Raw genomic sequence first — 20,586 nt, 5'->3', positions numbered from 1 at the left:
TCAGAACCAACTTTTCATTAGGCATCCTGGAGTTCATTAGCCAGGGAGAGGGACAATGTGAAAGAGTGACTTTAATTACATGATGAAAGCATCCTGGAATTCATAGTAACTATAAAGCCTTGGACACTGGTACTTCTTCCCAAACTGATATGGATTAGTAAACCATGAATCAATATCGTTAAAGTGATGATAATGCAGTGGATTTTCATGGTAGAAGCCTATCCCTCCTCCATCACCATTGGCAATCTTAAACTTCACATCAAATGTTGCTTCCCCAAAGACCATGCCATGACGCTGGGTCTATAATGCAACCATACAACACAAGGCCGAAGTTGTTGCCACCCGCATGGAAAACCTTTCCGCCAAAGTTGGCCGGACACGCAGAGGGAAGATCAGGGTTTTTGTTCAAAGAGTGGAGTAACCCTTGAAACCGCAGCTTGGTTGACAAGAACTTTTTACAATCAGGTTTTCCTTCTTAATCACCCAAAAAAAATTAAAAAAATAAAAAGGTATTAACCATGTTTCTGGTCATAAATATAAGGGCTTCCACCGGGTCCTCCGCCGTCAAGGTGGAGTAGTTTAATTCTTTTTGGATGAGCCTGACTTGCACTACTAGATGTTGCATCATCTTCATCATCAGAGTGTTGAAGGCCTCGCTCGGTATTAGTGCCAACATTGCTCTGCTCCTCCGCATCTTCCTCATATACCATACGCACACCACACTTCTTCACTTGCACAATTTCCTCTTGGATACGAACATCCTTCAATTGCAGACTTGTTAGGGCGCGTATTCCTGGTGGCCCCAAGCAGAAGGCACTAAATGAGAATACAAGCTGATAGTGGATATCCTGCCACTCTTGGTTAGGGTATCTAACATCACGGTGCACATAGAAGAACCAAATGTGATCCGACTTAGGTTGATCGCACTTTTCCCCAAACCCAAACGATTTACCAAAGCCAGCCAAGGGTTGTCCATTAATCTTCAATGAGCATACAATGTTCATCTCAACCGAAGACGGGAGTGGTTTTAGGGGTCTAAAAACGACACACCAGGCGAATCCCATCCACTTTTTACTAAACCAACCTGGATGCAGCTCTACAGTTATCAAAGACCCCACACTTTGGTGATTGTACCACTCTGGAATTTCATTTCCAGGAGCAATGAAGTCAAATGTTCTATGCTTAAAATGTACGGAAGAACTCCAACGTCGAAACTTAAGGTAGCGTGCTAGCAACGAAAGTGCTACACGCTTGTAGCTTTCATTCTCCACCATTTTGAAACAGTTAACACAACTTGCAAATAACACGGAATTGCATTCTCCTATTTGATTGACCATTGTATCTAATGAAATGCAATTCTTAAGTGTTACCCGTACATGAGATGGAAGCTCTGGTAATGTCCGAAGCTTGCGGCACCAATCCAACTGAAGATTTTCAAGCCTAGAGAGTTGGCCAATGCTCTCGGGTAGTCTAACAAATTGATTTTTCCTCAAATTTAATCTTCTCAATAAGGCTAAGCATCCAAAGTCAATGGGGATTGCTTCTTCAGAAAGATTGCAGTCACTTAGATTCAGGTAGGTTAATGAATGCAAACCAGATAAACAAGCCAACGACAATCTTGCGGGAATGCAACTTCTTTTTAGCAATAACTGAAAGGGGTTGAAGATCATACTCCATGATTTAGGTGATTGTGCTTTACATCCACCAAGAGATAACTCTTCGAGGTTTTTCAAAAGACCAATAGAGGAGGGCACTTCTCTTATGCCACTCCCACTCACATTAAGCTTCTTCAAACAGGCAACATGACCCAACTCATCTGGCAATTTGTCAAGCTTTGAGCAACCAGAAAGATTGAGATCTTTGAGAGATTTTAAACCACCTACACTGCTTGGAAGACACAGAAGATGTTTGCAATCTTCCATGTTTAGCAGAGAAAGTCTTTCAAGCATTCTAGTAGACGTAGGTAGTTCTCTTATGCCAGTGTCCTTCAGATAAAGCTTCTCCAAACTTCCTAAAAGTCCCACGTCATTCGGTAGTTTGTTAACCTTTGAGCAACCAGAAAGATTAAGAACTTTGAGAGATTTTAAGCCACGTACACTACTTGCAAAATGTACAAGATTCTTGCAATCTTTCAAGTTCAGCACAGTAAGTCTTTCAAGCACTTCAATTCCTGGGTCAACCTCACACAATCTTATACAACCTTCAAGAAACAGGAACTCGAGATATGGCACACCTTTAAAGTTTGAGGAGTTGACAAGATTCAGAGAGTGACTCAGATTAATGCTTTTCAAATTGTATAAAGGTTGCATGTCAAGTAAAAAGCATAGAAAAAATTAGCTTCCATGATATACTCAACAATTATTTTAAGTAATAAAGAGAAAATTAGATATAAACCCAAAAATATAAGCTTCTATTGACAAAAACCCATAGATATTTTTCTTTCAATTTACACCCATTCTACATAAGCAAACCTTCCATATAGAGTATATGTCTATAATTAATAGTTTTTCTCATTCTTTGATATACCTAATATGCCCTTCTGATTATGGAGAGTTAAATTAAGTATCTTGCTTAATCTTATCATCCATTTGAATTTGAAATATTAAGCTAAAAAATCAATTCATTTGGACTTTAATTATCATAATCAATTACGTCCTTAATTTCTTCCTTACTCGATCTATATTTTGATTACTGACTTGAGTATATATTTCTACATGTGCTCATTACAATAGTAGTTCATTTCCAGCACAAATTTCAATTCTTGTTTTCCTTATATGTAGGTATTTTCTTTTCGAATAGATTTTCAATTTTCTTTTCCTTGATGAGGTCAATTATTGTTTCAAAAGATGGAAAGAGATTTGGATTCAATCACTGGGAGAAAATGTTTTTCTTGCTTGAAAGAAAGGGCGAGGGGCAAGCAGGTATGATACTTCTCGCTTGTGTCTATGAAGAACAACTAAAGAAATGTTCTTAAAGAAAAGAAAAGGATTATATTCAAGATGGGGTCAAGAAATGGGAAAAAAGCTTTTGTTATTGTGTTTTCACTCCTAGGCTCACATTCGGTGTCTCTCTATATTCTCGAAAAATTTCTAATTGTAAGGTATGTATCTTGTTCTTGGATTACTTTCTTCTTTTTTTTAGGTATATTGTCATATTAATCTCATGATAGCTTTTACTCTCAACTACTACATTTCTAATTTACCTACTAAGTAATTAGATGAAAGTGAGGCTTGAATACCATAAACCTTCAAGCTAAAAAAAGATCGTATCTTCTACAATCATAGGTATAATATAGTAGAAAACCTAATAAAGAGGTATGATACAAAAAAAAAAGAAAAAAAATTGTAATATAGAGATGTCTGTGTCATACCCAAAAAAAACAAAAAAAACCTCCTATATATCAGATACATACTTGAAATCAAATTAACTAGAAAAAGTGTTTTGATGATCAGATACCTAGCTTATTATATAGGTATACGCATATAGGTATAATATAGAGACTTTCAACCTAATAAACATGGTCAACTCGCAATGATAGAGTACCTAAGAAAGAGGTTGATGTTAAAAATGATTCTAATAAATAGGCTGATAAGAAAATTTCTAGAAATCAAACAGAAAGTTACTTTAAACTTCTACCTTTAGGTTAGGTTGCAAGTAAAACAGAAAGTTATTTTTAAAATAGAAAGTTTAAATTATCAAAAAGTAAATATCACATTCACTTAAATCTATATAACTTTTGAATTCAGAAAATTATGCATGTAAAAAAAGATCCATAATTCTAGCAATCATGATGAATTTAATGAAAATTGCGATAATAAAGGGACCAATAAAAAAGATCTACAATTAAGGTATTTAAAGATGACGTTAATTTTGCTAGTTGATTTATGTTTGTCAGATTTAAATTATGGCAATTTGTGTAATTCTTTGAAAAATGAAATCTAATATTTTATCCTAGTTGGCAATAATTGGGTGTAGATTGAAAAGAAATAATAGGTGGGTTTTTTCCATTAAATATTCTAGAAATTGGGTGTATAATGAAATGAGAATGATACAGTAATTATAGTATACCTCAGTTCCTATCCGGAAATGATTGATACAACTATGACACAAGCAAAGTTCCAGCAGCTTCTGAGGGTTAAAATGCAATGGTAGAGATTTTAACGGATACCTCGTCCAATCAACAATCCGTAAACTATTGGGAAGATATTCAAGCCCCTTGGGTAGATTTCCATTATTAATTTTCAGGTATCTCAATTTGTTCATCATTGAAAATGATTTTCGATTCATGTCCACCTTTACTTCTGACTCGGTTGAGTCCACAAATATGCCTTCTATTGCTTCAGTTCCCTATTAAACCAATTTTATCATATCATAATAAGCAGATTTAGTAGACTGACTTGTCATATAACGTATTAGCAAATAACAATTCAAATTATTCTTGTACTAAATCTCTTACAGTATTATTTGTCAAGACATGTTTGATGTCTTCAAGAAGCCACAACCTACTGCACCTGCCCGGCTCATTAGGAGATTCACGGTGGACAATTTCCCGTCCCATTTCTTGGAGCAAATCGTGCATCCTTAGTCTTCCATGTGAAACAGTCAAGAGAGATCTTTCCATCAGGACTTTTATTCCAATAATTGCAGAAACATCGCAACTATTTAATACTTCAGTTACTCGATCTTTGTCCTGTCCATTAAAGAAACATGCAATGTCTAGAAATATTTTCTTCTCTTCGGAATCTAGATCATTGTAACTTATTTTAAGTATGTCAAAAATTTCCAAGTTACAAACTCTTCCCAGTTTTTTCAATGCACTCTTCCATTCACTTAGATCTCTTCCATGCAAAAAAGAACCCAGTACTTCAAGAGCTAAAGGAAGACCTTTGGCATAGTTTATAACAGATTTTGACAAAGCAATAAAATCTTCTTCAGGGTAACCTCTTTTGAATGCTTTCCAGCTAAAAAGTTGAAGAGAATCATCATCATTTAATTCTTCTGCCTTCAATCTTCTCTCCACTCCATGTTCAATCAACAAATGCTCATTTCTAGTTGTGATAAGAACTCTACTCCCTGAACCAAACCACTCTTGGCTTCCTGCCAAATATTTTAAATGGCTTGAATGGTTCACATCATCGAGAACGATAAGAACTTTTTTGTGACCTAACAACCTCCTTATAATGGTGGCTCCATCATGGAGGTCTGATATGTCGGCCTTTTTTGTCCAAATCCCAAAGAGAAGTTGCTTTTGTAGATTAAGTAGACCACTTTTTTCAACGGAGTTTCTAACATCAGTAAGAAGGAAACTAAATTCATATTCACGAGCGATTCTCTCATACACCACTCTTACCATAGTTGTCTTACCAATCCCGCCCATTCCCCATATCCCAATGAAGCGGACGTCATCCAGTCCTACACCTAAAAGAAAATTGAGTTGCTGCAATCTTGAGTGAATTCCAACTAGATTTTCTGCATAACTGCATGATGTCGGTTGCAATTTTGTCCATATAACTTCAACAATATCTTTAATGAGCTTTGATTCATACCTACAACACAGAATAGACTAAACTTATCAGGTTATTGATATGAAGATTTAGTTAATGAAAATGTGTCTGCATTGGACTTGATTTCGATCTTTTATATTCTTGTAATGACATTTAAGAAAAGCCTCATAAGCTCAATTAGTTAGCTGCCTATATTATTTGTGAAAAACAAAATGAAGAGCGCAAAAATTAATTACTGTAAATTAATGGCAAGAGACAAAAAGAAAAGAGTATATGCATACCATTCCTTTGAATTCCACCCAGAGAAACTTGCCACTTCTGTTAAAGCATATCTCCAGCTTCGCACTTTCTCTTTGTCATTTCTAAACCTTTCTTCGTGATTAGCGAAGGCTTCTCTAAAACTCCCTGTTTGCTTTCGTACATCAGAGGGATCGACATCATAGAAAATTGGCAGCACTGTTTCTCTTGCTTTCATGCATTCAAGAATTCTTACAATTTCATCCAAGCACCATGTTGACGATGCATAATTTTTTGAGAGAACAATGAGAGCAAATCTTGATTCTTCAACTGCAGCAAAAAGTTCTGGAGAAATAGCTCCCCCTTTTTGAAGTTCAGGATCATCCCTGAAAGTTATGATTCCTTGATGTTCCAATGCAGTGTATAAGTGGTCTGTAAAAGCCTTGCGAGTGTCATTGCCTCTAAAGCTCAGAAAAACATCATATTTCCACTGAGGATTTAATGGGGGGAAAGATGTAGAGGTTCTTTGTATGCTCATTTCCAATGAAAACTACTTTCTTACTTGTAGAAGAGTTAGTGTACGAAGACTATATATAGTTATATACAAGTAACCCCAGGAGCTTTCAACACTAGCTATTTCAAGGCTTGGAATCAACTATCATGGAAAACATGTATTTGTGTTTCCTGGTTTTTCTTCCCCACTGCATAAAAAGTAGAAAAGATGAAAATTATTCCTAGTCAATCCACTATAAATAAATATTCATTCAAAAAGGAGTTGTATAATTGACTATGAAGCAACAAACATTAGCTGCTATGGTTTCTGTGGTCGATTTTTATTCCTTTGCTTTCTCTAGCTTATTCGGGTATCTAAAATACACAGAGACACAAAGCACTAGCTCCTTGTAAACTAAAAAGAAATATACTCAAGAACACGATTGGTGTCAGAATGATTCATTGAAACACAGTTAAAACAAATTTTACTTTTTCTTATATTTGGCTGAAACCCCTTGTCAGAGTAATAGACAGTTGAACATTAGCAGCAGCTGCAAATGCATATACAGATACACTATTACATAACACATATATCCTATTTGACCAAAAGTTATGACTGAAACTAATGAGTGCCCAAGTATACATTTATGTTCCGAAAATTCATGAGAAATTGAAAATATAAGTCCATGATCAGTTAAGAACTGGTGCCTCTTTTACAATAAATCATGAGCAGAACTGCAGAAATGCGAACCAGAGAAAAAGGCAAGAAAAACAATAAAAGTTGATGTTCAAACAGAGAACAGAAACATAGCAACATATGTAAGTAAATTAAAATTGTAAAAACAAATACAAAAATGGGATAGAAATCAGTTGGAACTTAACATGGGTTTCTTGGAAATTTGAAATTGGGATCAGATGGACTTCAAATATAGCAGTTTTTGATCAATCGATGTTCATGTCATTCGTTCCAGTGACAGAAAAGATCAAGAAAGAATAGAAGCCAAGTGGTGAGAGACTTCACTTTTGAGAGAGATAGATCTATCATATCTAGTGGTGGGTGAAGACTTGAGCAGGAATTGTTGGAAAAATCAAAGTAGATACTATACCTCTCTTTACTTCTTTAGTGAAGAGTTGTTGGAAAAATTGACCACTGGTTTCACAATGGCGCCAAGTAAATCAGTACAACAATGTCCTACAAACACAAGTGCTTTGTGTCACCCAAATATTATCGACATATTTGGCTTGAAATTCTATCACACGCAAACGGCAGACGGCCTGTTGAGAATAAAAAATGTTGTTCCACACTAAAAGTCATAGAGTGTTGTTCCACACTAAAAGTTAAGACCTTGGTAAAAAAGATACAAAGGTTTTGACTTTTGATATCCTGGATCAAATCAGCCCAAATAACAGGAAAAAAAGTTGGACTATGAATAAATATATTATCATCTGAAAGGTAACACTCATAACCTCAGAGAACTACGAGCATCAATAAATTGAACAATTTATACTTCCCTACATGGTGGTTTAGCTAAATATTTCTTCTCCTTTGTTAGTTGTTACTCTGTTTAAATAATGGAGAAAATTAAATCTAGTTCAGTTTGTCTATAAGAATAAAGGGGAACTCTTCAATGTGCAGGATGTTTTGCTTGAGAAACACCGACTTTGAGGGCTGATAATCGAACAGTATTCGGGGAAGCTGTTTCTTTCCAGATGAAGCAATTACTCAATGTAAAGGAAGTTTTTGCGGTCTAATTGCTTATCATTGCTGCGGACTCATCTGATACAAATGATTCAATCTTGTGTCGATCTTCAGGAGATTTTGAACGAGCTGCCGGCAAGAAGTTTCTGTATAGACCAAGTACTTGTCTCTGCATCCCAGAAAGCCTTGAACCACTGGAGGATTCCATTGCATCTTCTTCTTATGTTTGGCACCAGATTTGTAATGAGATTACTCTGTTTTTTCTGCTAAAAAGGAGCACAAAATAGTAGTTTTTTAAGTTCCAAGTAATCAAACTAAACTACTAAATAGAAGAGAGTTCACAGAGTGCAGCAACTAATAATCTAGAACTGATGTTGGATTGGACCAACATAACTCATCTTCTACGTAACGATACGTATTCGATATAAACAGCAAGAAATCCAAATATGACTTAAACACAAACTATATCAGCAAAACAGGATTGATCATAGCCTTCAGAGACATTTCATGGTTCATTCTAACCCACTTGCTAACAATGAACCTACACAGGATACTTCACCCCGAACCCAATACATAAAGTCAACGTACATAAACAAAAGCCAAGACCCTTTTATACTGTGTATAGATGCCATTAAAGAAACAAATGCTTAGGCACATCTAAATGATAATCGAGTTATTCGAATTATACCAAGAAGACTTAACTCATCAATCGATCAATGATGCAATTCATAGAGGACATTCCTCGTTTAATCATTACAGAAACTGTAGCTGTCAGCTGTTAGCGATTCCAAGTCTATGTTGGTAAGAGCACATCCATAATGAGGAAAGTGAAAGGGATCATATAAAACACTACAGGAATCAAATGTGATTACACTCGAGCAAACAACCCAAGAACACATAAAACTGACCATTCCAGTCATAAATACAACACTAATTCAGTTCCAACCAGAAGTAATTTATGCGTCTATGCCATAATTAAGCCAGGAAAGACTAAACAACTATTCGAAGCAACATCACACACTGGCTAGTTGTTCCATTCCAATTAACATTTGGTTAGCAAAAGAGCTAATGCTTCTTTTGGTTGCCGGGATTGTGAAACGGCACTAAAAGTCTCCTACTTCAATGTTTCTAGAAATCAGAGATACATTAAATTCAGAAAAAAAAAAAAAAAAAAAATCAGATACAAAAAGCATAGTAATTTGGATATGTAAATAACAAAACCAAATGAAAAAGCATACCTGGAGGCAGGAGAAGTAGCCCAGCCAAAAGACGCAGAGAGAGGAGGAGAGTCCCAGTTCCCAACTTATTGGTCAGCCACGTGTTCCGGTCCTCTTTTTGGGCCACGAAATTGTTAGTGAAATGACGATATTACCCAAGGCCTAACCTTTTAGGTCAACCGAGACCGCGGTGTGTTAAAAGAGTTGGATCTAGTAGAGCAAGCAAGACAGTGTAACAGAGAGACGAAGAAGAAGAAGAAGGGGTTGCCAGAGTTGAACTCAATTCGATCTTTCGAAAATGGTGAGGCATTCGTCATCATCGTCCTCTACGAGCCAGGACGCCCTTGCCCTTTTCAATTCTCTGAGATCGGCTTACTCCGCCACTCCTACCGCTCTCAAGGTTTTGTCTTCTCTCTTTGTTTTTCTTTTCTATTGAAATTCTCAAAGATGTTAACCAAATTTCTCATATTGGTTTTGTTTTGTGTTGAATTTCTCAGATCATTGATCTCTATGTCGGTTTCGCTGTATCCACAGCTATCATCCAGGTAATGCATCGTCTCCATTTTCATGTTTTCAATTCGATGCCAGCTAATTTAGGTCGTTGTTAGATTGTGGAATTGGGTATGCCCCATTTTGATGTAATCATAAGGCTATGAAATTAGTTAACTTTATTACTTGATGACTATGTAATCTTTTCTAGTGATTGTTGCCAAATTCTGGTTTTTCTGAACCAAGTTGTGAAAAGAAGGCTGCTTCTTGTTGTGATCTTGTTCAGTTCTAGATAAGGGCTTCTGGGTATGTGCATTATGAAACTTTTGAGACCCAGTTTGAATTGTATGAGAATAATCATGATTTCTGGTAGTGACTCTGATTTTTGTTCTTATCATGAATAGTGTAAGTAAATGCAGAATTTTAGCATCACAAGAATTTCTCGGTTTTCTTGAGTTAGTCTCTATATTAGCTTAATCCATGAATTACTGTCTCTTATGTCGCTCATCTTGGTCAGAGTTTATCAGATGTTTTTTCTGCTTGCTCTTTTGATCATTGAAACAATGTGTCGATCTTAGTTATGGCTTGCTGTGATTGTTAACAATCATGCCATTCGTAGTGTTCTGATCTAAATTATATCTTCCTGCCTTCATAGGGTTCCATTCTCTTCACTATATTCATACAATTAAAAACGTAATGAAGCCTTGTTCTTCAGTATGCTGTTGTGTTCAAATCTTAGAGAGTTCACAAGAAATTTGCAAGCAGAGGGATTAGTTACAACTACACCCAATTTGAGATATTTAGGCATTTTGAACTTGTCTGAAATAAGTTAACTTTAGTGCTTGATGGTCTTTGTTGCCATGCATTTTTCTTTTTAAGTAATCGTAATGAAATGGCTTTTCTTATCTTGGTAGTTGTGGTTTCTTGTAATTTAACATGCATTTCTGGGAGATGATGTTATGCATCTCAACAATTTGAAATTAGTTGCATCTCACTAACTAGGATTAACAACCTGTTGTTATTTTTTTTTTTTTTTCAGTATAAATGCATACATTCTGTTTCAAGCTTCAATTGTTTCAATCATAAGGCTTTGTTCATTGAGGTGTGACTGTATGTGTAGTTTTGTGCTCCACAAGTCACCATTATGCTAGCATCTATTTTTCCATACTTGGTTTGTAGAAGCTGGTCTGACTTAGTGAATTTGCTTTTATAAGGCTTTTGAAGCACCAGTTGCTGTAATGTGAAAAGGGACTTGAAGAATTAAATATGTTGAAATATTAGTTTCTACTTTCTATGTGTTTGTAGGTTTTACAGGTACTTTTAGACAAATTAAACAATGCAAGTCATATAACTCAAGGAAGAGGACATATACCAGTTAATAAACCTTTTGTTTAGTCCAGTTTTCCTCTACCTCTTAGGGTCTATGTTAACATACATTGACACAAGACATGAAGCTCTACTACATAAATTGCATGATGAATATCAAAATTTGTTAGGATATAGGCATTACATGAGCATGACAACATGTAGCATAACTTATACATGAAAATATTATTTACATATCATTTGTCTTAATGTCTTAATGTAGATTCAATGTTGTGAATTTGAGTCTCGGTTCTTAATAGAGAAAAGTCCTGAAATTTGTTTTTGTTGGAGTGTTTGGGCTTTATATGTTAAAGGACATAATGTCCTTTAGACCACTTCTTTTCCAACCATGAGCCCAACGACCTTCCCTTTATGACTATTTGATTACACACTGAGCGCATGTTTTACAACCGTTTGATTCACCATATCCACTTCTCTATTGCCTAAATGAAATCCTGTTTTGCAACTTGAAGTTGGTTAATTAATTCTTGGCCCTAATTATTTATTTGATTATCTACTTTACTGCTGTGACCAGGTAGTCTACATGGCTCTTGTTGGATCATTCCCATTTAACTCTTTTCTCTCTGGAGTACTCTCATGCATAGGGACAGCAGTCCTTGCTGGTAAGGAGACTATCTAGGTTTTTCTTTGTGGTGTGAGAATTCAGATGAGGAGATTTAACTCTGAAACTAACTAAACCGGCTACTTCTTTTGCAGTTTGCCTCCGTATTCAAGTGAACAAAGAAAACAAGGACTTTAAGGTAAAGATTCTTTCTGGCACTTTTGTCTAATGTTCCTCTTTAGACAAGTTTGCAGACTCTTAGGCTGTTTCCTTTTCCCACTGTTCCTCTTCACTATATGTTGAAAACATTTGTAAAGTCGTCATACCACGGTTTCCCGTTTGCCTTCCCCATCCTCCTGATTGCTGTGTTTCTAAAACTGCAGGATTTAGCACCGGAGCGGGCTTTTGCAGATTTTGTTCTCTGCAATTTGGTTCTGCATTTGGTGATCATGAATTTCCTTGGATGAATTAGCACCTTTTGGCCTGCTTTGATACTGTTTCCTAGAACAATGAGAACTAGATATGATCGATGATAAACAATTAATATGTATCCGCTGTAGCAATTTGCTTGCCATTTTGATTTTATTTGATAAATTCACATGGTAAGTTACCAAGTTATGCAGACCCCATATATGAAAAATCCTGCAATTAATTTTTCGGTCACTACATTATGAGAATCTTCTTACATCATGCTCAAATCCCTACAACTGTGCTCGTCATAAACTAACCAAATTCATATGCAACATAGTTCACACCCTGGGAAACGCCCATAATGGAGTGTGCTTCTGTTATATAGCTCCTTTTTACCTATGCTTCTGTTACTACCTTTCCTATGTGTTTTCCTCTGTCCTTTTCTTATTTTTTATTTCTATCATCCAAAGAAAGAAATACAACCATAGTCTCATACTATCTGCTAATATTCTGGAATTGTTGTAATCCTATCCTAAGAGAGATGAGGTGAGGAAAACGAATGATCGTTGATGCGTAAAATCACTAGGTTGTATTCTCACATCAATAACTAGGCCTACACCGTATGGATAGAGAATTACAGAAGTATCTTTCAAGTGGATACCTGAATAGGCTGAATGCCATTATGGCTCATGATAATCTATCTTCCTCGTGCGAATTACCATCAGGAACCGAGTTGTAGCTGCTTTTTCACTCAAATATATCAGTGTTTCGTACTCGGAACCTTGAATATAAAGGTAAATGCTTCACTGTCTAGCTACATTCCCCAACAAATATTGCTTAGTCTAGTTTCTTTGCTCAAACCCTAAAAGATTGGACAAAAGGAGCTTGCGTACAAATGCTTGCACCGACCAAATACAATGCCGAAGTCAATGAACAGTCTCAAATGTATAAATGGCTGAGTTGTAGCATATAAGTAGGGTCATACATTGATTCATTGTATTAAATTAATGAACAAAGATAGACTACTCTTGGTTTTTTTTTTTACAATGAAACCTGAAATTACATACAAATTAAGGTTGGATTCAATCTTCATATGTTACATGAAACCTCTTGCATCTCTTGCTCTGGTACTTGCCATTTAATCTGAATCTTGTCAACTCCATCCCTTCTCCAATAGGTAGTGTCACATATTCAAACCCTTTCTTTTGCTTAAAAACCTGATCAGGAAACGCACCTCCACCACCCCTTTCAGACTGATGAAGATTATTCAGTACCACCATGCTACCATTTGGATTAAGATTCATAATCTTCAACACCTTTAAGTGCTCTTCAATCTTGCAGTCGATGACCGCAAAATCAATATTCTTGAACTGCTTCACCACCAGACAAGGATCAATACCATAAACAAATTCAACAACACCATCAAGACCATTTTCCAGAAATAGGGTTCTGCTCATTTTCTCCACATACTCGTGATGATGACTAAGAGGCTGAGTAATGCAGACGATGAGGCGGCCTCCGGTCTGCTTTGCAGCCACAGCCAGTGAAACAGTCAGCGGCGTTACGCCTTCGGATGTGATCTGTACCATTAACCTTGCTTTCTTCCCAGCTGCCAAAGCGGATACAAACTCCATGCATTTTGGCTCTATGATGCAACTTGAGCTTCCAAAAGTGCTGCTGTTATCTTGATTGTTTTGATCTTTACACTGCAAATAGATCAAGTAGTACAGGATGGAATCAGCCATTGCAGAAAATCAAAATGAACTATCTGACTGCAAAAATGGAAGAGATCGAAATTGAAAGAGTTCTATAACTTTACCAGGTGAAGAGTGTGGAGATAAGCTTGCAAGGCAGCTTGAGGACACCATTCCATCGCCATTGTGAATTCAAGAATTGCTTTGTAACACAGAGAGACTATTTCTTTCAACTTAAAAGCTAGGAACAAGTTGTGAAAGGAGATCTTTAATTTGTTGAAGAATATCTATGAAGAGGGCATATTTATAGAAGCTGGAAAAAATTGGTTGTTCACTGATATTAGTTCTTTTAGGTGATGGGGTGTCTTTTACAACTTATGACGTAATGACATGTGGCGTGAGAAAGGAGGTGATGTGCCTGCAGTAGGTGAAATCGTGGCACATTTAGGGCACTTTCATGTGACTGACTGATCGACCAAAAAGGAAATTCATATCCCAGAGGAATAATGATCGGAATTGCTTGTTTCTGGGTCTACTGGATGTGGAGGAGACACTTGTTACCTCCCAAACACGTGGAGATGGATAACATAATAAGAACTCAATCGATTAATATAAGTGTTTAGTTTTTGCTGAAGTCTTTGCTAAGATTACTCCAAAGTCTGCTCATAAAGTCATAATGATATTGTAATATTTGGACCGACCCGAGTCTGCAAAGTCAAAATGATAATATCAATATTTCGACCAACCCATCTTTTTATTCATTTAATGTGAACGGCATACTCTCTGTTCATGTCGGTAAAACACACTTAGACTTACCTTAATCATAACACATTTGAAATTTGGAACCTCTCTAATCCAGGGCCTTCGAAATTTGGAGCTTCTATATTCCTCACAAAGTATGCGACAAGCAAGAGCGCCAAGAGGAAAGAAATACTTTGGGATAGTTCATTACATCTTTTCCATCAAATTAAGTTAGACACCTCTTGCAACATTACTTAACAAGAGGTGTTTTATTCACATTGGCTTGAGGGTTAGTAAAACGCATGCGCAATTGTCTCAAAGAAACTTAATTTGGGGCACATGGTGAAGCAAACGACTGCAATATTTGAGAATCATACGGTAGTTCCTTTATTTTCCCTTGAAAACAGAGACATTCTTGGATTACGCTTTATTTCTTGCTTGACAAAATGGAAAGCTACATTACACTTCAAATTAGAATCACGTTTCAAAAAAAAAAAAAAGTGTGATAGGTGTTGGATTTCCACAATTCTAGAGGAGACAGCACAAAGAGAAGAAACTATGGGGTAAAGATAGAACTATAACTCAGCTTTATGTAGAATGTATTATCATGTATAATGATACAATTCAATAATAAAGATCAAAACATTTCCTCTACAATTTGCCAAAAGTTAATTAATTACACGGCAGTGAAGCAGCTGTCATTTTTTTGGTTCTTTCCAAGTCCAAATTATAGTGTAGGAAGACTTCATGGGTAGCGTGATACCCATCACCTAATCGATATCTTTTACAGCATCCTGAAACCAACATCAGCAACCGAGTCAATTCAGCATGGAGAAAACAATGCCTTCTTACCCAAACGGTTTTTTACGGGAACAATAAGATGTATACCACCCAGCTTTTTCCATGGCCTCTTGTTTCCAGAGTAAAACATAAATTTAGCTACCACATTGTGCACTAGATCTCTAATATAGGTGGGACACACTTGTATAGTTGTATTAGAGATATGATACACAATGTGGTCCTTCTAGGCTTTTAGCATTAGTCTTAAATCTGCCTCAAAGTTACTACCAGCATTACAAATAGTCACTAATTTGCTGGATGGGAATGATTGTTTAGGCATCATAGTTTATGTTACCTTATGAACTATCTATCACTCTTACGAATGAGATAAATAATTGCTTGGTACGGTAAATATTCTTGTCAATGTGGGAATTACCTTTGCTAATCGTGTTACATAAGCAGCAGCTAATGCTGTGACTAACAGTCCAGCTGCTAGTGTCAACAGCTGACCATTTCCGCCGGGCAAACCAACATCAGATTCCTCTTGCTGAAACATCAACCAAGAGAATTTTCTTAAAATCAAATGAAATTCTGTAACCAGATGGAGATTGATATAAATTGCAGCAGAAGGAAACACCAAAAATTTAAATCCAATGTCCTTTCTAAATATGGAGCAGCATTTTTCAGACCAAATCTGATCCTTGACGTTCAGGGCAAGGAAATAGATATCTAGATGGTTGTCACTATGAGCTTAGGATAAAAGAGAGACGCACCAATCTACAACTGTGTATTCCGAAGCTAGCTGTAAAGAGTCCATTTTACCTTCAAGATATTGAATGACTTCTGACCATCTTCTCACCTATTCTAATTATTTCTAGTTCTTAGATTTTTAGCATTACACTCTAGAAATCACATGCGTTGTGACATTTGTAGAGCCCAGTGTTGCAGATGCCAGCATGAAACCACCTATGCATCTGGATGTTATTTAACACCTTTTAATTTTCCGGACTAGTAACTATATCAACCACAGAACAGTATAGACATTGATAGCTGAATTGCGTCTGGTGCCTATCTAGTCCATCACACAAAGTAATAACCCGCTAAGGTGTGACACTTCTACACTCTACCAGTAGAAGTATACTACTCAGAAGTCAGAACTACTGGATATATCTATAATCGTATTACAATTAACATCTTTTGTACTATGCTTGCTCCATATCTTATTCTATGGGTTCTTAGCATGAAGATAAGCATAGCAGTCTATCAACATCAGAATTATATTTAGGTAAAAGTAAGTTTTTATGATTAAACTAAATATAACTAAGAGTAGAGATTTCAATGACAATTTTTGTTTGGATCGATCGTGTCAATGCATGGATGTTATTTTGCTACGCAGTAAGGTAGTATAAATTCCTTCTTCATAGTTCATACTCATTTACCTACCTCACACCCCAGCCCCTCCCGAGGAAAAATATATAGAAATATAGAATTAGAGAAAACATGTTAATATAGATTTGGCTGACAAAGAATTACCACAACAGAACAGGAAAAAGCGAGAGAAACTCACAATTATGGCTCGCCCAAATGCACCAGCACTCACATAAGCCCATGTTCCTGGAAGCATCCCCAACCAACTGCCAGAAGATTATATAAAGTTAGGACTAGGGAGTGAAAAATTTCACAAACATATTATACAGTTCAAGTCATTAAAGATCTACTACTTTTTAATGAAACTACCAGACATGACCATCATCCTCTTCCATAACTTTAATTTTTTTTCCAATGGGCCAGTGAAGCCATTGGTATACTAATGGCGTAATAATGCGAACAAACTTGAAAAGGAGCATAAATATTTATATCATCAGTCATAAAGACAGCAAAAGAAGTCACAAGAAAACAAGTAATATCCTATTTACTGTAACGCTTCTATGACTTCCTAACTAATAACAAACTATCCTATTCTAGTACAGTTCAAGCTTGACTTCCTTCACCTAGGACTCTGGGAATATGAAGAGCTACCAAAATACATTTCATGAGAAGAAAAGACATGAAAAATTTTGAACCCTTCAGAGAAAAGGCAATGACAGCACCTAATGCATAAGGGCATTCAAAAATAACTTTTTTAGTCCAAGGTTAGTAGGTAATCCAATTAGTGACCAAAAGAAATTAGTTCAAGCCACAAAGATAAGAAACCCATTTAGACCTTGTACACTTCAAGCTGGCGCAAACTCAGCTTGTAACCCATCAAATAGGACAATTTACCCCAATAATTAAGCTGGACAAAAAGAAATCAGACTAAGAGCATTGCAAATCAAGCTAAGCTTGAACACGTCCTAAGGCTCAGCCAGTGGGTACTCTCAAGAGTATCCAATGAGAACATTTGTATAACAACCAACATATAAGAAATCAGAAATTAATTAAGTGAACAAGAAGTAGGGTAGAGCGAACCTTCCCAACACATATGGGACAAACTTTACAGATGTCAATCCATATAAATAGTTCCCCAGAGAAAAAGGAAGCAAAGGGCTCAAACGGAGGAGGGTAACAACTCTGAAGCCATTTTCTCCAATAGCCTTATCAATTGCAAGAAATTTTTTGTTTCCCTCAACCATTTTAAGAATACGCTCACGAGCAAAATATCTAGCAATCAGAAAAGCAACGCTAGCAGCCACCTGAAATAGTAAATAATATCAGGGAAAAAAAACTGAGTAGAGATATTAATAGTTTGTTCTTTATAAGCTTGTAAAGTAACTAACTTACCGTTCCGCTTAGAGAGACTAGAATTGATCCAGTAACTGTGCCAAAAAGAAGACCAGCTGACATGGTCAATGGAACAGCTGGAATCGCAAGAATCTAGGAAAATATTATTTCAATGTGTCAGAAATTGAAATAACACTGGTTGGTTATCTACAGAAATCTGAAATAGATGCTATGAAGAATTTCTACAAATGTTGAATATTGTTATGAAAGACTATGAGGGAGTTGAGTTCAGAGCACATAGCCTGTGAAGGACCAGCTAATTTTCTCAGAATTTGAGAATAAAAGTAGATAATTTTTTCATTTTTTTAAAGATCCATAAACAGCTACTTATTCATTATAGCCTGAGAGGAACCGCTTAAACTTGTTTCCCATGTAAAGGTAAATATAAATAACTAGCATAGGGATCACCATATAAGGAATAAACAGATAGCAATATATTCAAGGAATGGGTATCAAATGCATACTTCCAGTCCTGCATAAACTGCTACAAACAAAGCATATCCCGCTGGACCATACCCTGTGCACCAAAAGCTCTACGAGGTCAGTCAAAGATAGAATTTTTGAGAGAAAATAAACAAAAGCACAGCAGTTTTGCTTCATATTCTGGTTTTATCAAAGGATAATGCAAGCAAGGGACAAGAACTTGATTGAGAGTTTCAAGACAGATCAAAAATGATATATTATTCTATTTTTTTACCACCCACTCAGGCTTGATCGCAGTAGGGCCCATAGGAGAAGCTCTTATGTTCAAACTTTAAAGTAGAGCCATTAAAGGGGAAATTCCATAGCAAGAGCTTTATAAAGTCAAAATAAAGCATGCACTGCACTTTAACCTCAAAAGGAGAGAACCTCAAGGAAAAAAAAAAACAATTTGGTCATATACGTATATGACTTGCACAACATGATTGCAGAACTGCATAATTTAGCTATCATAGAAGGTATTTGGAGCCAATGCTAATTGTTTTTCAGTTGCAGTTTTGAAGAAACAAAACGCTAGCAACTTCTGCAGCATTGTTTCCTTAAGAATTGGGCAGTATGAACTTTGGCAGCATACTGCTAACTTTCAGGATAGGAAACTCTATACTTTTGTTAACTTGAATTGATTGTGTTTACTATATTTGGCTAGAGAGAAATGCTAGATGCTTCACCAAAACTCTGAAGTCTGAGGATGATTTGACTCATCATGATTGAAGCTACTCACATGAAGATCCCTGCTCTTAGGGGACGCTTCCAATAAATATACTCTACGATAGACAGTCACTACATTTAGCTGTGGTACAATTTATATTGATACACGTCACAACTCTTACTACTACTTGCAGTAAGCTACTTATCCACCTATTTTCGTTTAAAGTATCATAAGGAACGGAGAAGGCATAATGAACATGAGAATTCCATATTGCAAGGCAATGACAAACCAAACTGTTGTGTGTTTTGACAGATTTTCATGCTAAGCAACTGCTTCAAAGTTCACAAGCCAGATTCTTCTTTAACGAATAAACTCTAATCAGCATGAACCCAAAGCTAGAGCTCCTAATACAGAAACCTGATCAGAGTTCACGACCAATCAAAACATTCAATCCAGCTCAAAATTTTCAAATTTGTTCAGCATTACAATTAGATGAGCAAATAATCCATTATGTCAATGCAGACAATCAAAATCATAATCACATGAATTTGCAATGTACCAGAGCCCAATCCCAAGTTAAATTTTCATAGACTCGCAACCGAAAACCCAAATCTAAACACCAAACAACAAAATTCAAAGCACAATTGAGCTAAAACCTCAAAAAGGGTACTCAAATTTGTCAACTTTTACCTTCAATGAGAGTCGTAAACTGATTCAAGAAGGCCTTAACCTGATCCTTGTACACATACCCAGCCGCCCCAAACCCACCAACAAGCCCAACCAAGAGCAGCCCCGCCAAGACAGTACCTTTAAGCGCCAACCCACCCTCGCCCTCATCATCACCGCCACCGCCACCACCGCCGCCGCCGCTACCCTTTTCAATCTCGCCGCCGTCGTCAATCTTGGGATTATTGAAGAGCCACTTGAGGCTCTGCGGCGGAGCAGTGGCGGTCTTCTGGAGGCGGCTGGTCTTGTTCTTGGTCTGCTTGAGAGAGGAGCATGGCGAGAGGAAGTGGAAGCGGTGGTGGTTGGGTTTGAAGAGGGAAGAAGGGTGGGAGGAGGAGAAGGGAGAGAGGCACGGCGGAGATGGTGGTGGTGGCCTCAGAGTGAGGAAGAGGGTGCGCATTTTAAGCAGTGGAGTGTGTGTAGGATAAGAGCGGGAGGCTCACCACAGCCCATGTAGTAGAATATGACTCCAGTGAACATAAAAAGAGAAAAAAAAAAAAAAAAGTGTGGTTTTTAAATTTTGGAGGAGACTGGAAATTTTTGTGGAAATCTGTGAGGGATGATAAGGTGCCTGGCTGTGGTTTGAGTTCGGTGAAAGTCGGTTGTGATTGGGAGGTGTTGTGGGTGGTAGAGGGAGTGCCATGTAGTTCCTTTGGTTTGCCTGAGAATAGGCTCACCTACCTGAGACAATAATGTAGCTGTAAGTACAGATATTTTGGGCAAATAGATTGCTTTTGAGTTTTCCTTTCTCTGACAGTAACTCAAAAAGGTTAGGTTCTC

General features: G+C 36.7%; 5 protein-coding genes across 5 annotated transcripts; 1 reads left to right on the top strand and 4 right to left on the bottom strand.

Moving 5' to 3' along the window:
• Nucleotides 1-512: 512 nt before the first annotated feature.
• Nucleotides 513-2,309, bottom strand: LOC133735872 (disease resistance protein RPV1-like). The gene has a single exon (XM_062163313.1). The coding sequence runs from the start codon at nucleotides 2,307-2,309 to the stop codon at nucleotides 513-515; it is 1,797 nt and encodes a 598-aa protein (XP_062019297.1).
• A 1,450-nt stretch (nucleotides 2,310-3,759) lies between these two features.
• On the bottom strand, nucleotides 3,760-7,301 carry LOC133740822 (TMV resistance protein N-like). The gene is made up of 4 exons (XM_062168764.1): nucleotides 6,545-7,301; nucleotides 5,786-6,442; nucleotides 4,457-5,546; nucleotides 3,760-4,347 (listed from the first exon to the last, which is right to left on the bottom strand). The coding sequence occupies exons 2-4, from the start codon at nucleotides 6,277-6,279 to the stop codon at nucleotides 3,952-3,954; spliced, it is 1,980 nt and encodes a 659-aa protein (XP_062024748.1). The 5' UTR covers nucleotides 6,280-6,442; nucleotides 6,545-7,301; the 3' UTR covers nucleotides 3,760-3,951.
• Nucleotides 7,302-9,346: 2,045 nt separating this feature from the next.
• On the top strand, nucleotides 9,347-12,231 carry LOC133740824 (dolichyl-diphosphooligosaccharide--protein glycosyltransferase subunit DAD1). The gene is made up of 5 exons (XM_062168766.1): nucleotides 9,347-9,549; nucleotides 9,647-9,694; nucleotides 11,539-11,626; nucleotides 11,721-11,764; nucleotides 11,949-12,231. Exons 1-5 carry the CDS (start codon nucleotides 9,448-9,450, stop codon nucleotides 12,030-12,032), a joined length of 366 nt encoding a protein of 121 aa, XP_062024750.1. The 5' UTR covers nucleotides 9,347-9,447; the 3' UTR covers nucleotides 12,033-12,231.
• A 719-nt stretch (nucleotides 12,232-12,950) lies between these two features.
• Nucleotides 12,951-14,230, bottom strand: LOC133741143 (uncharacterized). The gene is made up of 2 exons (XM_062169091.1): nucleotides 13,796-14,230; nucleotides 12,951-13,682 (listed from the first exon to the last, which is right to left on the bottom strand). Exons 1-2 carry the CDS (start codon nucleotides 13,853-13,855, stop codon nucleotides 13,059-13,061), a joined length of 684 nt encoding a protein of 227 aa, XP_062025075.1. The 5' UTR covers nucleotides 13,856-14,230; the 3' UTR covers nucleotides 12,951-13,058.
• A 745-nt stretch (nucleotides 14,231-14,975) lies between these two features.
• Nucleotides 14,976-20,293, bottom strand: LOC133740823 (uncharacterized). The gene is made up of 7 exons (XM_062168765.1): nucleotides 19,771-20,293; nucleotides 18,416-18,468; nucleotides 17,952-18,044; nucleotides 17,640-17,863; nucleotides 16,759-16,825; nucleotides 15,628-15,738; nucleotides 14,976-15,205 (listed from the first exon to the last, which is right to left on the bottom strand). Exons 1-7 carry the CDS (start codon nucleotides 20,204-20,206, stop codon nucleotides 15,182-15,184), a joined length of 1,008 nt encoding a protein of 335 aa, XP_062024749.1. The 5' UTR covers nucleotides 20,207-20,293; the 3' UTR covers nucleotides 14,976-15,181.
• Nucleotides 20,294-20,586: the final 293 nt, after the last annotated feature.

This window comes from Rosa rugosa, chromosome 3 (assembly GCF_958449725.1).
Source record: "Rosa rugosa chromosome 3, drRosRugo1.1, whole genome shotgun sequence".
Lineage (NCBI taxonomy): Eukaryota > Viridiplantae > Streptophyta > Magnoliopsida > Rosales > Rosaceae > Rosa > Rosa rugosa.
The sequence above is the reverse complement of the archived record's forward strand: the minus strand, read 5'-3'. Positions and strand labels throughout refer to the sequence as shown.

Excerpts from the sequence above, each read along its gene's own strand:
- LOC133735872 (XM_062163313.1), bottom strand. The coding sequence starts at position 2,309 with ATGCAACCTTTATACAATTTGAAAAGCATTAATCTGAGTCACTCTCTG.
- LOC133740822 (XM_062168764.1), bottom strand. The coding sequence starts at position 6,279 with ATGAGCATACAAAGAACCTCTACATCTTTCCCCCCATTAAATCCTCAG. Across the intron at positions 5,547-5,785 it reads GGGTGGAATTCAAAGGAATG|GTATGAATCAAAGCTCATTA; the intron begins GTATGCATATAC and ends TCTGTGTTGTAG. Across the intron at positions 4,348-4,456 it reads ATGTCTTGACAAATAATACT|GGAACTGAAGCAATAGAAGG; the intron begins GTAAGAGATTTA and ends TTGGTTTAATAG.
- LOC133740824 (XM_062168766.1), top strand. The coding sequence starts at position 9,448 with ATGGTGAGGCATTCGTCATCATCGTCCTCTACGAGCCAGGACGCCCTT. Across the intron at positions 9,550-9,646 it reads CCACTCCTACCGCTCTCAAG|ATCATTGATCTCTATGTCGG; the intron begins GTTTTGTCTTCT and ends TGAATTTCTCAG. Across the intron at positions 11,765-11,948 it reads AAGAAAACAAGGACTTTAAG|GATTTAGCACCGGAGCGGGC; the intron begins GTAAAGATTCTT and ends CTAAAACTGCAG.
- LOC133741143 (XM_062169091.1), bottom strand. The coding sequence starts at position 13,855 with ATGGCGATGGAATGGTGTCCTCAAGCTGCCTTGCAAGCTTATCTCCAC. Across the intron at positions 13,683-13,795 it reads ATCTCCACACTCTTCACCTG|TGTAAAGATCAAAACAATCA; the intron begins GTAAAGTTATAG and ends ATCTATTTGCAG.
- LOC133740823 (XM_062168765.1), bottom strand. The coding sequence starts at position 20,206 with ATGCGCACCCTCTTCCTCACTCTGAGGCCACCACCACCATCTCCGCCG. Across the intron at positions 17,864-17,951 it reads TAGTCTCTCTAAGCGGAACG|GTGGCTGCTAGCGTTGCTTT; the intron begins GTAAGTTAGTTA and ends TTACTATTTCAG. Across the intron at positions 15,739-16,758 it reads CATTTGGGCGAGCCATAATT|CAAGAGGAATCTGATGTTGG; the intron begins GTGAGTTTCTCT and ends TTGATGTTTCAG.